Source organism: Teleopsis dalmanni, chromosome 1 (assembly GCF_002237135.1).
Source record: "Teleopsis dalmanni isolate 2A chromosome 1, ASM223713v2, whole genome shotgun sequence".
Taxonomy (NCBI): domain Eukaryota; kingdom Metazoa; phylum Arthropoda; class Insecta; order Diptera; family Diopsidae; genus Teleopsis; species Teleopsis dalmanni.
In genome coordinates, this window is record NC_051846.1 from 150,447,834 (window position 1) to 150,464,815 (window position 16,982).

Sequence of the window (16,982 nt, forward strand, 5' to 3'; positions counted from 1 at the left end):
TTAAAACTAAACTTAACTATTAAAAATTAATTAACAAATCAAATTGTCAAAGTATTAGTAAAAAACCAATCCAATCAAATTGATTAAAACATTTAAACTAAATGTGTAAAACTAAACTAATTTATGTGTTTAATGTATTTAAAAACAAAAATAAAAATATATATGTATTTAAAGCTGAAATAAAATCAACTTGAAAAATCTTTTTTCGAAATAACTATGTACATTTATATTGAACTTGAACTCAGTGTAAATATTAATATAGAGCACTTTTCTCTGCTAAATTCATAGAAGTGACTCCATATACTTACTTACTTAGTTGACCATTACAGACGTGGGTCGTCCTTGGCCGCGTCAAGTAGCCTCCGCCAGTCAGCCCAATTAGTTGCTTTCTGACACCAGTTGGTAGTACCGAGCGCCTCCAAATCGTTTGTCACCTAGTCTTTCCACAGAAGATGCGGACGTGCTTTTTCGCGTTTTTCACCTGCGGGTACCGAATCAAATACCTTTCTAGCCAGAGCACTTTCTTCCATTCGCACGATATGACCAAGCTAGCGTAGCCGTTGAATTTTTATGTGCTTAACTATGTCAATGTAGCGGTATAGCTCATACAGCTCATCATTCCATCTAATTCGATACTCGTCGCCAACGCGTAAGAGACCATAGATCTTCCGAAGAATTTTTCGATGCGGACGTCCCCTTTCGCGTTTTTCACCTGCGGGTACCGAATCAAATACCTTTCTAACCGGAGCACTTTCTTCCATTCGCACGATATGACCAAGCCAGCGTAGCCGCTGAATTTTTATGCGCTTAACTATGTCAATGTCGCGGTATAGCTCATACAGCACATCATTCCATCTAATTCGATACTCGTCGCCAACGCGTAAGGGACCATAGATCTTCCGAAGAATTTTTCTCTCGAATGCTCTTAACGTCTTCTCATCACTGTTGGTAATTGTTCAAGCTTCTGCACCACACAGCAAAACAGGCATGATAAGAGATTTGTAGAGCGTGATTTTTGCTTGTCAAGAGTGGGATTTATGTCTCAATTGCTTACTTAGCCCGAAGTAACATTTGTTGGCAAGACTAATTCTTCGTTGAATCTCTAGGCTGAAGAGTGACTCCATATAAGGTAATCAATTATTGTTCATACTGCCACATGAATAAGAATCACGTCTAAACATTAAGAAATAGGCCTATGTAGTTGCGTATCGGAGGATTTTTAAAGGTGTGCATAACATAGTTCCTTTTCTGCTAAATGCACAGAACTAAAGCCGTATATAATAATACCTAAATATATTATTGCTAATAACATACATACTATAATATTGCTGATTATGAATAGATAACAGAGGCACCACTACTTATAAAAAGGTTACGTTTAAACACTAAAAAGTAGGTCTATATTGATACCTCACATGAATAGCAGAGTACCACTGCTTGCACAATAGAAATATTAATCTTCTTCTTCTTCTTCTTCTTGAGTTAGTGCTATTACGCACTTTTACTCTATAATGGCTGGGGGGTTTATCACTACCCCACACTAGGCTTTAACTAGGCTAAAAAATCATATCATTTATTTATCTTTCAGTTGATGACGGACCTTAAATCAGCATATCTTCCTGAGAGTCCAGAAGTGGACTTGAGGATTGTTATGGCGGGGTTAAGTAGCGTATCAACTTTAGTGAATAATTTTAAAGCTCTGTCTCTGATATATTTTTTCACTGAGTCAATCCTAAGATCTCTATGTATGTCCGTAGATCTAATGTACCATGGAATCTTAAACAGTTTTCTTAAGGCCAGGTTTTGAGCTATCTGTAATTGCTTTAAGGTGGTATTTGAGGCTTTGCTATATGTAACACATCCGTACAGAAGTGCAGGTCTAATTACTTGCGTATAAAGTAACTTTCTGTTTTTAAAGTTGAAGTGATAATTATTAAATAGCGGCTTTAATAAATGTAGAATCTTAGAGCAGCTATTCCGTTGGTATTTCAAATGTTTAAGCCAATTGAACCGTTTGTCAAAAGTGACCCCCAGATATTTTATGTTATCCTCCCACCGTATCTCCGTGTCGCAAACGCTCACTCTTGGAGGATGCTGTCTTCTTTTTCGAGTTATAAATATAGCCTTGGTTTTGTCATTATTAATTTTAATCTTCCATTTTTGGAAGTATTCCACCATAAGGTCTATATTTCCCTGTAACGTGTTGCTTACATTTAAGGCATCCCGATCCGAGTAGATCAAGCATGTGTCGTCTGCGTAAAGCGCCATTGATGTGGGACTTAAGGTGGGGATGTCTGCCGTGTATACATTAAACAATGTGGGAGACAAAGGCGACCCTTGAGGTACACCTGCTACAATTGATCGGGCGGACGAAAGAGTGCTATTAATTTTAGTACGGAAGGACCTTTCTTGCAGGAAGCTACCAATGATTTTAGTCAAACCACTAGGGATCCCAAAACGGGCTAATTTGACTATTAGACCATCATGCCAGACCTTGTCAAAAGCTTTGGCTATGTCAAATATAATCATCCCGGTTGACTCCCGTTTACTTAGAGCGGTTTGTATCAGCTGCGCAGTTCTGGCTAGTTGTAGTTCCGTGGAGAGATTATCCCTAAACCCGAATTGTTCGTCAGGAAGTATATTTAGGGCATTTACCGCTGTTTTAAGCCTAGTCAGGATTACTCGCTCTGCCAATTTCCCCATAGTTGGGAGCAGACTGATAGGACGCCAGTTCTGCGGAAATGAAGGATTCTTGTCCGGTTTAGGAAACACTACGACTGAGGCCAACTTCCAGGCCTTTGGAAATTCGCCAAGCCTAAGCATGCAATTGATGATGTTAACAATGCATTGGATTGCATCTTCTGGAAGATTACGTAGGCATTTGTTACTGATATTATCATATCCGGGTGCCGATCTGGCCTTTAGACTCGAAATAATACATTTAATCTCATCTCTGGAACACTGTGAGATGCTTTCATCTGACATCAGGTTCCTAAGATTAGCAGCCTCTTCGGCAATATTTTCTTCTACCAGAGAATATAGTCACTATCAGTATTGGGCTGAAATTGCAGCTCCAAAGAATCTGCAAAGGCCTCAGCTTTGGCTATGTCTGAGAAAGCCATGCCGGTAGCTACATAAATAGGCGGCACTACCGGTTTACGTTTAAGCCTAAAATACTTGTTCAAAGCCCAGAAGGTTTTATTACCTGTATCAATTCCTGAAAGAAATTCGCACCATTTATCATTATTATATTTGCCAATTTTTTTCCTGATTACATTAGAGAGACGATTGGCTTCTCTTCTTCTCATAGGATCTCCAGTTATTTGAGCAAATTTTCGAATCGCATTCCTTTGTCTAATAATTTGTTTGATGTAATGCGGCAGATAAAAGTAGCTACTTGGTTTTCTGGTCCTGGTGGTGGAGCTATTATCCAATGCCTCCTTAATCTTGAGAGTGAGTTTTTGGATACAGTCATCAAGATCCTCAGAAGTTACTGGCCAATTATTTATATTTGAAATATCAACCTGATTCTTAAATGAGTCCCAGTTAGTGGTTATGTACGTGAGATTCATGTTGATTGCTGGACAATTTTCAAGAATAAAAAGAACTGGTTTGTGATCCGAGTCCAGTTCATCAAGGACCTCTACGTGCACATTCGACTCTAAGTTATTTGAAATTCCGAAGTCAATGACGTGGCCTGTGATTCTGCCATAATGTGTCGGTTCACCTGGCGCATGAATCTGCCATAAGTGTTCAGTGGCGAGCCCATCAATATCCCTGCCAGCTCTGTTTGAAGTTCTGTCACCCCAACTGCTATGATAAGCATTTAAGTCGCCCGCTAAGAAAGTAGGTATCTCGTTGTTGAGGATAACCTCAAGTTCATTAGGGAGAATTTGCAAACTCGGTGGCCTGTATGCTGACACAAAATTTATATTACCAAGTTGGCTTTCAACCAGTACAGATGTTGTTTCGAGCGATTGTTGGTTGCAAATTGTAGCATGATGTTTAATGCCATATTTAATCACGATGGCTGTGCCACCATCTCTTCTTGAGTTTCTGTCTGATCTGTAAACAACATAATTGGGAATTTTAAAATGGATAGCAGGTTTCAGAAATGTTTCTTGGATCAACATAATGTCAATTTCAAAATCATGCAGGAATTGGATGACCTCATGTTTCTTGTTAATAATGGAATTGGCATTCCACGTCACAATTTTAAGTCGATATGATGACAAACTCATTAAGCAGCTACGGTTGGCACTAAACTTTGTAACAAGGACTCCATCATAGTTTTCATCATTGTATTAAGTTGTATCTGCATATTATTTAAAAGCTTCTCCATGTGGGAGGTAAGCAAGTGGGAATTGGACGAAACTTGCTCAGCTGTACTTCCCTTCTTCAAAGCATCGGCATAAGAAATTGATGGTTGCACTTTAGAACTGACCGTAGAAATTGGTGTGGAGACATTCTTTTTCTTCAGCATTTGCGGAGCGCAAGGGCATCCTCTATAGTTGGCTGGGTGGCCACCACCACAATTCGAACATATCGGGGCAACATCGCGTGGTTTTGTACATTGTTGGTGATGGTGTGAGCCCTCACACTTAACACACTTTGGTGTGGCTCTACAGTTAGTAGCGACATGCCCGAACTGCTGACAGTTATGACATTGTGGGGGACCTTTTAGAGGGCGCTGGGCTTCAATAATCACCTTTAAATGACAAATACTGGACACATTATATATGTTCTTCTGGTCAGATGGCAGTCTGATTTTAACTAAATTGCTGGCAGCTTGTCTAGTTTTCAAAAAATGGCATTCAAAGATACTAAATCCTTGGCCTGCAAGATCTTCTTTAATATCATCTATACTCTGACCCTCTAAACCTCTAATTATTATATTGAGGTGTTTTTCGTCAGGAAAAAAGTGGGTGTGAAATGGCTCACTAATCTCATTTAGATATCTTGTTATCTTGCGATGGTCATCTATGGTGGCAGGAGTTATTTGTATGCCCAAACGGACCTTCTTTGCCTCGCTAAAATTAATGTTTCTTGTTAAAAATTGCTTGACTAAAGAGTTCCACGTGTTGGTTCGACGGATTACAATTGGTACAACTTTGCCTACTTTCTTATTTGAGGTTACAGGTTGTAAAAGATTTCGATTCGTTATATTGTCAGAAACAATACCATTAGTATGGATGTTTTCAGGCGTGAAGATCCGCTCAGGAGTTGGGAATTGAGAATTTCCTGTTGAAATTGACTTGATTGCTGTTGAATTTGGTGCTGTTTTAGGAAGTCTTTTCTTTACAACTGATTTCACCTGTTTGGTTGATTTGACTTTTGGATTATATTTCGGGAAATCAATTTCAGTATCTTCAATCTTAAAAGGGTCAGGCTCCGCAACAGAAATTTCTATCTCCATTTCTTCCTCATTAGAGCCAGCGGAGTCATGGGGGGAGCTAACTGGAGAAGGCGGTGAAACTTTCTTCCTTTTATTATTATTTAATTGATTACCAGTAAGAAATATTAATAATACCATAATAATACATATACATTTTAGCTAATAATGTCAGATTATAGATAGATGACAATACAACCGGTGTCATGATAAAAGGACATAAACATTAAGTAGTAGGAAAGTTATCATATCACTGAGAGGTCTTAAGGTTAGGTTAGGTTAGGTTGGAGTGGCGGTCTTGTATCCGAAGTCCATTTTAAATTTAAAGTCCATTTAAAGTTTACTTTTCATCCGCAGTCACAATGGCAACAAAAGTCATTAAAAAGTAGTAGCCAAAAAATATACAATTGAAAAAAAATCTGCCGATTTCAATTGAAGTTATATCTTTACCTAAACCTTATCTGTTCCTGACCATACAGGAATCAATGGTAACGAATCTGGGAACAATCTTGCGAGATCAGGATCTGCTATTCAAATCTGTGAACCGCAGTCCAAGTTACCGGCGTGACATTCCAGGTAACCGTCAGGCTAAATAGCGGGTTCATCCCTACAGTTATGGTAAGTTGAGTTGAGATTTTTGGTGGAATATTAAACGGGTCGGTCCGAAGAGATAGGTTGTCGCTTCTGCTTAGAACCAAACGAGACTTCCAGTCAAATTCTCTGTAACTATCCAGACTTGATCTGGGCCAGGAGGAGGTCACTGGGTTTACTTCCAGTCACATTCTCTGTGACTTCCAGCCTTGATCTGGGCCAAGAGGAGGTCACTGACATAGTTTCTCTAACAGAGTAAATTGCTTCTGACTTTTCATTTTATAGACACTGAAAAACTACAAACTTGTTTTAGTTGAATTCGAAATGAAGGGAGGAAATATATATATTCTCTCTCTCCTTCTTTTTTACTTAGTTCATTGAATAGCTGAAGAGTAACTTACTATACTAGAATACTTGTATTATTTTGTCGACGTTTGCCTGTTATGTCATAGGAGATTCAGTTATATTATACGGATGCGATGCGCACTTATAATTTATGATTAAATAGCATTAGTATGTAAACTAAATACGATGGTGGTTTAAAGTTTTACCGTGGCATTATAAAATTAGACTGAATAAATATATTAATATAAGTAGACCAAAAATCAGATTACAACATACTATGCATGAAACAAATCTTTTTATACTCGTTTTATAATAAAATGCAATAAAAATTCATCAATATTATGTATAACAGCACTTTTTTTATGTATTGGCCTTTGCCGAGAATTGCAATTATTTTATTAAAAGAAGATTAGATATAGTACAATAAGGAATAAGTAAATTATGAATCCACTGTGTTGTCTGAAAGCTGGGTATTTGCAGCCTCAGGGAAACGTTTTTGTAATTGAAGTTTTTTTTTGTAAATTATTTTAAATACATTATAAACAACATTATATGACACTATATATTGAATTATCTATAACATTAACATTATATTTCTTCAAGAAAAACCGAAGACTATAAAAGATTCCAATAAAAGTGTAGAGAGGCATTCTATTTATATGCCACCTTTGACTATGTCTATGAGATCCTGTGAACTATTAAGTACATTGGCAATTTTTAAACTATAATAATATGTTCAGACAATACTACTTAAACATTTTCAGACTTATCTCGATAAGTCTTTGTAGTTTAGCCACGATTTTAATATAGCACAATTTAAAAAATGTGCAAGAGTTCGTCACAAAATTCTACACTTCATAAGAAAATATATCGATAAAATATATCAAAATTATTTTCATTTTTGTAGTCCCCGACATTGGGCTAATACCACAGAATTAATTATGATGATCTCAATTAGCTTCTTATTTCTTTTGATCTCTTCAAAATCTTATATATATATATAATAAAAACAAAGTCTGCAGGTACTGATGGTATTTCTAACTATACCTTCCCAAAACTCTCATCTCTACTTACATCTCCATATATAGTAGTCTGTTTCAAATATCGTACTTAGCTAATTTATAGATTTATCTCAAAAAGTGTGTAATTGATCTGAAACACATACACTGACTTCAATCTAGAGATTCAACGGAAAAACATTCTTGTGTATAGATTTTATTATAATATGAGCTAAGCAGATTATTAAGATATAAAGCTAGGCCCTCTTTCGGCATATTCCATGAAAATCTGTATAAAGAGCGTAATTTAACACTTTATTTGTGTTACGCTCTCGGTTTGTACTTAACTTGTGTTTTACTTGAGTTTTACTAAGAGTAGCTCGTAGAACAGACCTATTATATATCATAGCTGTGTACGAGTTTGAGTAAATTGATTGTAAATTCAGGAATATAGTAAATTATGTTGGTAGGGCAACAAATGTTGGTATTTATTAGAATTTACCCATTGTGAAAATTTTGTAAGATGTTTAATAAATCTTAAATCTATATATGTATATAAAAATTAATGTTGTCTGTGTGTATGTCTGTACTCAATGGATTCAAAAACCATACATCCAATCACCATGAAAATTTAGGAAATTATTAGGTATAATTAGTAATATTTTGGTAAAAGTGTATTCTGTAATATAATTTCTAATATGATTTAAAACAATCTAGCTATCCTATATTGTTAGATTGTGAGAAGTCAGTGTGGTTTTTATATTCGTACTGTATGTGTTTCAGTTTAGTTTTGAGTAAATATATTAAGTGAAATAGAATAATTAATTTAATTTAATTTATTAAAATCAGAGGGAAATACATTTTATTTAACACAACAATTATGCCACCAAAGCGAAGTGCTATTTGTCGAACTACAAATCAAGCAAAAAGGAGAAGAGAAGAACGAGCTACAGAAACAAGTGAGTAGAGAAAAACTAGGCAAGAAAGAGATCGAGTTAACACTGCACTTGCTCGATCATTAGAAAGGAGTAAGTGAGACGAAGTTCGCCAGGTCAGCTAGTAAATAAATAAATTTGGAAACTTTTAACCAAAAATAATAAATAGTTGCAATAAATAAATAAATAAATATTTACATAAGTGCAGTGCAACAAATCCCTAGGAAATTTCAATTTAGGACGTGTGCGAGTTAGCCTAAGTTGCGTTCTAAATGAGGGAAATTCTAAGTTGTGTCGATAATGTAGTGATGTGTCGATACGTGCTGATAAATGGTTAAATATGTGCAGTGCAAAATATCCCAAAAAATCTCCCAAAATTTTATAATTTTCGAATAAAAAATAAATGCATGCTGGCAATGCTTTTTTTGCTTTTTGCTTTTTTTCGTGTTGACGTTTTTGTTTTGCTTCGTTTTTTTTTCTTTAGATGCAGTAAGAAAACGAAAAAGGGGCATAGAGTATACAGCAAAATAATGTAGCTTCGAAATATGGATAAAAAATTAAATTATGGTACGTTAAATAAACAAAAAACGTTTAAAATGTGAATAAAGAATGAAAATTTATGAAATTATTTAATAATTTGAGTGGAAAAGCAAAAATTTCGTGCGAAAAGTAACAAGTGTAAAATGCGTGGGTTGAGTGAGAAATGGAGTTTGGAAAATTTTTATTTTAGTAAGAAAGTGGTTTAATTGCACTTTGTGATTAAGAAATCGAAATGTTGCAATAAATTCAGTGGTTGCATTCGTTACATTCAAGTAATGACGCGGGGGTATTGCAATTCGATGACAGAATGGCTTGTTTACTGCCGCCATTAAAAATCACGTACTCGTCGTACATAATGTACGAGAAATGAATCATCCTCTAGCGCAGCGGTCTCAGGGTCACGGTTAAGCGAGTGAAATAGATTGTAAAACATCTCACACTGTAACGTTTTCGAAAATGACACAATTTTATGAGCTGAGTTTTATCGCTGAATTATTTTTAATATTTTGCAATTGCAGATTTCATGCACATTCCCACAGTATCCAAGCCGCCAACAAACGAACAGCGTACGCGACCCCAATCCGCGCACTTGCAAGGTCAGCACACGTCATGTGCGGGTTGTTTGAATGCTCTGCACTTGAGTCGCGAGGAGTTTGTTATTGCTTTGGGACAAGAGTGGCACAGCGAGTGTTTCCGTTGCTCGGTTTGTGATGTACATTTGCACAATTGGTATTTTGAGAAGGAGGGATTGCTATTTTGTCGCGAGGATTATTATCAGCGTTTCGGTGAAGCTTGTCAACAATGCAGTGCCGTGATAACAGGGCCTGTTATGGTTGCTGGTGATCATAAATTTCATCCGGAATGTTTCTGTTGCAGTGCTTGCGCAACTTTTATTGGCGATGGTGAATCCTATGCTTTGGTCGAACGATCTAAATTGTATTGTGGAACGTGTTACAAAAAACAAACTAGCCCCACAAGTGAAACGGACGGCGGAGGTAATGCTAAACCTTTGCATTCGATACGTTTAGTGGAAATTCCGAAGGATGCCACACCGGGCTTAAGGCTATCCGTAGATAATGTTAGCGTACAGCGTCATTTCATAGATGGTAGCTCTCCAGTACATGGTTTCATTGCGCCTACCGTGCGTTTAGATGGTAGCGGTGGGGCAGGCGATATTTGTCCAGCTGTGAGAATTTCAGAGTAAGATTTCCATAAACACAAAAATAATTTCTAAAATATGCGCTTTAGTTTAACAATTGTGCAAATATATTTGTACACTGGACATAGCCGTTTAAACTTTAACTACATTTAATTTTAATAATTAGTTCATTTGTAAGAATACAAATAAAGTGTAGCACTTGCATTTTTATTTCTTATCAACTTTTATTATCTTATTAAATTTTATCGTTCAGCTGTCAAGAAAGCAAGACAAGGCATCTTATCAACTTATCAATGTATTTAAGCTCACCATAATGACACAATCTTTATTTTAAAAACAATTGTTTAAAGAATTTATTGTGGAATTTAATTTAGTCATCAATTAATAATACTAATTTCGAAGTTATTTATTGAACCTATGTCCAGAATAAATATTTTCGCAACTAACACAAATCGCAATTAATTTAGCACATTAAACAGCACACGTAGTTACCGCTGCATTACTAATTTCATTTAACTTTTCCACTTCCTTGAAGATTCATTTGTAGAATATATGGCAGAGTGGGAAAATACGTATTCTCCTTTATAACATCAGTGATCGATCAATGTTGTGGTGCATATAGGTAATGCTTTCTAAACATAATCACATTAACTCATTCATATCTGCAAACACGAAAGATATAAATAATAATGAAAATTATTTTTAGAATCGATGTAAATTTAGCAAACTTGCACATTGGCGATCGTATTTTAGAAGTGAATGGCACACCAGTCAGTGACACGTCGATCGAACATATTGATAAACTGATACGCAGTACAGAGAAAATACTACAACTAACCGTTGAGCACGATCCAGTACAAGTTTGTCGTAGCTGCAGCCAGGCCGATATACAGAAAGCCACGATTGAAGCACCGCCATTGGCAACATCAGCGTCAAGTATAGAAGTGTATGGCCGTAACGAAAACAATCTAAACACAAAAAACGATAAGGAACGACTTTTCAAACGTAAAGATGAAGGTTATATCAGTGGCACAAAGACACGACAATTGCGCAAAAATAAAAATTTAAATATGATAACACATGATGTGAATCAAATGCCGCACACCACAAATACAACAACAACAAATCTACCATTTAAAGAAAAAGAACGCTGTTCCAGTATGTCAAAATTGTTGGATGAGCAACATGCTCAACCGCAGGATATGTATGATTTATCGCGCACCAAGTCATTCCGTGTTGAACCTAAGCCACAGCGCATATTTCGTGCGTCTGACTTAGTACTAGGTGAACTACTTGGAAAAGGATTTTTTGGACAAGTCTATAAAGTAACACATCGCCTTACGAAGGAAGTCATGGTACTTAAGGAACTATATCGCGTCGATGAAGAAGCGCAGCGTAATTTTTTAAAAGAAGTCGCAGTTTTGCGTTCACTGCATCATAAGAATGTGCTTCGTTTTATTGGCGTTTTGTACAAAGACAAAAAGTTACATTTAGTTACGGAATATATACCAGGTGGTTCTTTGAAGGAGTTAATACACGATTCGGGCCTGCCATTAACATGGCCACAACGTGTTTCATTTGCAAAAGACATTGCTTGTGGCATGAGTTATTTACATTCCATGAATATAATACATCGGGATTTGAATTCGTTAAATTGTTTAGTGCGTGATGATAAAAGCGTGATTGTAGCAGACTTCGGTTTGGCAAGAATTATAACGTCACCTCTATATAGTAGTTCTACAACAAGCGGTGGTAATGGAACAAATTCGAATACTGGCACTTTTGGTCGAAGTAAAAGTCGACAAAGACGTCAACGTTACACAGTCGTGGGTAATCCATATTGGATGGCACCTGAAATGATGAAAGGCTTAAAATACGATGAAAAAGTTGATGTTTTCTCGTTTGGAATTGTGCTTTGTGAGGTACGTATTAAGGAATGAATTTACAAAGACTAATGAAATCTTTTAAATATAAGTTGTTGTTGTAACCCGTGAGTATCTATGCGATAGATAATATGAAAAGAACTACGTTTACATGGCTTAGGTTAGGTTTAGGTAAATGAAGTGTGAAAAGGGGAGAGCATTGTTTGGAATTATGTATAATATATTACTGACTATAATTACATTTGTAAAAAAATGAGTTCAATGAGTTGTAAGGTACTGATTTATATAGCCTATTTCTTTGGTTTATACAGATTTCGTCATGGTACTTTATTGTGACGTATGAAATTATTATCAAAATGAGACATTTATTGCGGTTTATGTGTATAAATAGGCACTAATAGTAATGAGTATGTACTTATTTTATTATGTCAAATTCTAATAGTACATTCTGTAATTTTATTTGCTTAATTACAAAAATAGAGCGGGTCCACTAACTAACTCCACACAACTATCATTAAACCGAATAAGGCCTAGGATATTAAACTAAAATATATTGTTTGGTTAATCAATAACTATAATTTATTAAGGTTAGTTTAACAGAATCTCTTCTAATCCTAAGAGAATGGTTAGCATAATTAATCTTATATGGCACTGCGTATCAATGTTTTGTCTGCTGATATTACGCCCTTTAGGGAATGGTGAGCGACACTTGTATGTTGCAATTGACGAATGATTCCGCGAAGAAAACCCGCTCCGGGAACTGTTCTAGCCCCATGAAAATCATGATATAGCCACGTTATTACTATGTTAAACAGTAACTTCTCCTGCATCTATACCCAATATATGCCCTAACTGCAGTTCTACCCCTCATTGACTCTGCTTTAATTAAAAATCTGTCTTTTCCAAATCCTTTCTTGTTCTGTCGATCCAAACGATCCCTTTTTCGTTTCACACTTTCTTTACTTAACCATATTCTGAATCATGTATATGTATTTGTAATTCCTTTCCTGTTATCTACTATATACCATAGATCTCCAATTGTTATGGTAACAACAACAATGTTTTGTCTAATAATAAAAGTTAAATACAGTGTTAACAACATTAATAATTATTAATTATACTTAAATTTCTAGATAATTGGACGTGTTCAGGCTGATCCTGACTTTTTACCGCGCACGTCGGACTTTGGTTTAAATCAAAACGTTTTTCGGGATAAGTTTTGTTTTCAGTGTCCCGAGTCCTTTTATAAAATTGCATTCTTATGTTGTGATTTAAATCCAGATAAAAGGTGTGTATAACAATTTTCTTGACCACTATATGCAGTATTTTTAATAATAATAATCTCTTTTCACAGGCCGTCATTTGAAGTATTAGATATATGGTTGGAGAGTTTATTGACACATGCAACTTTAAATCAGTCTTTGCCACTCGAATTACTTTATGATATTGAGAACTTTCCAGGTATTAGTATAAGTTCTACACCAGAAGGATTTCTAACGCCAAAATCAAATCTAAGTCGAGACGATTTAGATGAACTTGGTAAAAATATACCAAAACCCCTAAACATTCCGTCCAATGAAAATGAAATCAAGATAGTTGAAACAATTAAATTAGAAGAAAAGGAAAATACTCAAAATTTGCCATTAGCTATACCTAAATCGCCACACTTAGGTAAAGATTTCTCACCCACTGGGGAACGAATACGTGATAGCATGCGTGCAAGAAGAAGACAGCGTTTAATTGAAAATCAAAAGCGTGGTTTGACACCTGAAAATAATTGTACCGAACGTGTATTAGAAGCAGTAAAACATAGCTTACAGAATGGCGTTAGTAAAAAGAACCGGCCTTATGGTGATAAGGGTTTTCTCTTAGATATTCACCGCGATGGTGATCTGAGGCTTAGTAATGTTAAAGACTTAAATAATTGTTCTGACTTCGACTCAAGTTGCGATACAAGTCTCAATTACCATGAAGTCAACGCTGTGGAGCATGTTAAACCGATAGAGCCGTTGGCAACAGTTGTTAAAACTGTATTAGAGGAAGATGATACAATTGTTGAATCTCCAGCTAATAAAAGTTTAAAGAACCGTCAGACTTTTATAAATTCCGTCGAAGAAGATGCAAAATCTATAAACGCTATGAATGAAGTACAAAAAAATATTGCGCAGAAATCATATAAAAATGCATTGGATGATATTAGAACAAAATTAAATCTATGTAAAAACAAATTCGAAACCATTGATGAAGCTAATCGTAAAAATTATACGAATTCTCAAACTTCTATGAAAACATACTTTAAGGTAAGTCCTACAGATGCTGTGTATAGAACACCACCTCAAGCTTTAAAAATGTTTCAACGCATGGAAGCAGCGGAGGTCAATGCGGGCAAAAGTTCGTCAATGCAAACGCTACGTGTTAATCAAACACCGATTTTTGGTAGAAAGCAATTTCCAAAAGCTGTGGAGCTCTATACACCACATTCAGAATCTCTAGAAAATTTAGCTGCCATGACCATTAAGTCAAATGATGAAGTTGTGAAAGAGAAAACAACTGTGAAGCGTGTTAAACAGCCAGCCGAAAGAACATTTAAAAGTTATTTGAAAGAGCTTGATGAACCTGAGATAAAGTCTACCGAAATACAAGCGAAGAAAAACAAATTAACGTATGCTAAGGATATTGCAAGTGATAGGACGCAAGATAGAAGTAAAGTTAGTAATCGCCTCTTAGGATTTAGAAAAAATGTAAAGCCCTCCTGTACTTCACCTACAAAAGATGTTGTTGATAATAAGACAAATACACGACGCACATTGAGCCCGACTAAAAGTACAGATATAAATAGATTTACAGCTAAACAGGATAACCTCACAGGTCAGTTCAATTGAAATCAAATTTTTTGTATTTCTATTTATCTTTTTTTTTTTTAAATTAATAGCACCAATATATACACGAACCACTAGTCGACAAGTTCTCGCAAATACTAGTATTGGCTCTACAACCCCTAAAGTCAACTCGAATCGCTTAACTATATTAAGTCCCGAAAAAGTTCATCGCCTAAATGCAAAAATGTCCGATCAAAAGAAAAAAATGGAATCCACTAATAAGATTGCTGACTCAAAGCCCTTTTCAATTGCACCAGTTACGAATACGTCTACAAATGCCGATCAACAAATACAGACTGAGCGACGAAAACGAGCAGCAGCCAATCGATCGCAAATCTATTCTAGGTATTGATTCAGTTTTCAAACGAAATATAAGTTCGATACGATGCGAAGCGAAGCGACAGCAGTGCTGAAACTGCTGAGAATTTAAGAAATTTCGATTTAAGTTAAAAAGTGCCTAAATTAATGCAATATTAAAAACAAAAACATTTTAGGAATTTTTAACAAACTGATTAATATTTAAATAGATACATATAAATCATGTACAGGGTAATACGGAAAGTGACGTATATATATTTCTTAAAACTACTATTGTACCTCACTTTAAACTACTTATACATTTCGACACAATAAAAAACAAAAATAATAAGCAACTAATATACATATAAATTATAAAAATATAAAACAATAATAATTATAGCAATGTAATAAAATCGTAAAGCAATTAGACTAATACATGTTATATACACACTACTTATATACACATATTTATATATACAAATATTAAAATCTTATTAAATATGTATTTTTATAACACTTTATAGTGCCATCGAATAGTTTAGCCCATGTCGATGCAAACATTGCATTATTGTAAATAGTTTTATGATATTTTATAATCTATTAAGTTTGAAAATATTGTAAAATATTGAGTAATAATTTATATATTAGTTCATTAACAGTATTTATAATTAAACTAAATACATAGATTAATTAGTTATTAATTCAGTAAGGATTGTTTTTTTAAATATTATTATGCCTTTATAAAAAAGTTATTAATACTGGTTAGTGCTTCAAAGATTTCAAGCATTATGATATTCGATAATTCAAGCATACTCGAATACGAATATTTGAATCAAAAACTCTAAATGTTCAGAAATTTTCGAAATATTTAAAAATGTAAGAGCTGCCTAAATAGCAGAATTGCTTTAGATTCATTTTATTTTTGTTTTGTTTTAAAGAAATAAATATAATAGAAAATGCTCGGACACATAATGTGATATTCGAACATTTTCGAGCAGCTCGTTGTATTCGAACGAAAAACACATTGTATTCGAACTTGCACATTGAAATGCTTTAAGCTTTCAACAGCTTGAATAATAATTGTAGTACTAACACTTCAGTTTTTTTTTTAAATGTAACGCATAAGTTTGTATTAAATCCCCCCTTTATATAGAAAATATATATTAAGCTTAAGATTTATATATATATATACTCAATTTTTATGCCTGAACTAACTCTTGCTCAAGTAACTATACTAAAAAATTAAGGAAAAAAGACATATGTATTTTTTGAAAACGCTTTTTACTCGTAATACACAGTTTCCAAATCACAAAACATTTGCGATAATCCTGACTGTAGTGTAACCAATTCTTATGCTGTTGTCGCAATATAATATAAACAATTATATATGATTATATGATATGATATGTGATTCATATATGTAAAAACAGTGTACGCATTAGATATATGTACTAACTAACCTAAAGCAATTACTAATTAAGATAAGAATATTAATTGTTATTGTTTAACATGTAATCAGTTAAAAACAAATTAAAAACTTAGATATATTTGATTTCTATAAAATTTAAATGTATTAAGTGAAATCTTAAATGTTAACATCAACAAATGACAAATTAGTGTCTGGTGTTTTTATTGTCGTTCAACTTTAATCGAGCTAACCGTATATTGCATTCGGTCAACTAAATTTGCACGCTTTGATGCCATAATAAATTAATATACTAATATTTGTTTAGTCATACCAATTTCAAATGCTAAGGATCTTAAAAGTATGTTGAAACTTTATTGTGTTACATGGAGATTTCCTTAACGAGAGCTTAGCAATTTATATATATCATTTCAACAGGATCGGTACACATTAGATCAATACTCTGTCTTTGTTAAAGACACCTTCTATCACTACTGTCAGATCTGCGGATATTTATATTTAATGTGATTCAGATCACTTTGAGTGTTGTAATTC

At 34.5% G+C, this 16,982-nt stretch overlaps 1 protein-coding gene across 3 annotated transcripts; it reads left to right on the forward strand.

Moving 5' to 3' along the window:
* Positions 1–8,704: 8,704 nt before the first annotated feature.
* Positions 8,705–15,565, forward strand: LOC119669342 (LIM domain kinase 1-like). 3 transcript variants are annotated; one of them, XM_038079187.1, is made up of 7 exons: positions 8,705–8,828; positions 9,320–10,001; positions 10,496–10,582; positions 10,667–11,882; positions 12,977–13,131; positions 13,198–14,711; positions 14,776–15,564. In XM_038079187.1, the coding sequence occupies exons 1-7, from the start codon at positions 8,807–8,809 to the stop codon at positions 15,072–15,074; spliced, it is 3,975 nt and encodes a 1,324-aa protein (XP_037935115.1). In that variant the 5' UTR covers positions 8,705–8,806; the 3' UTR covers positions 15,075–15,564. The 3 variants fall into 3 exon arrangements, with proteins under 3 accessions (XP_037935115.1, XP_037935117.1, XP_037935116.1); XM_038079188.1 differs by lacking the exon at positions 8,705–8,828 and adding an exon at positions 9,147–9,242; XM_038079189.1 differs by lacking the exon at positions 10,496–10,582 and having other exon boundaries at positions 14,776–15,565.
* The last annotated feature ends 1,417 nt before the right edge of the window (positions 15,566–16,982 follow it).

What these genes read in the sequence shown, in the direction of transcription:
- LOC119669342 (XM_038079187.1), top strand. Translation starts at nt 8,807, where the DNA reads ATGGATAAAAAATTAAATTATG. An exon ending in GGATAAAAAATTAAATTATG is followed by an intron (nt 8,829 to 9,319) that starts GTACGTTAAATA and finishes TTGCAATTGCAG; the next exon opens with ATTTCATGCACATTCCCACA. An exon ending in CCAGCTGTGAGAATTTCAGA is followed by an intron (nt 10,002 to 10,495) that starts GTAAGATTTCCA and finishes ACTTCCTTGAAG; the next exon opens with ATTCATTTGTAGAATATATG.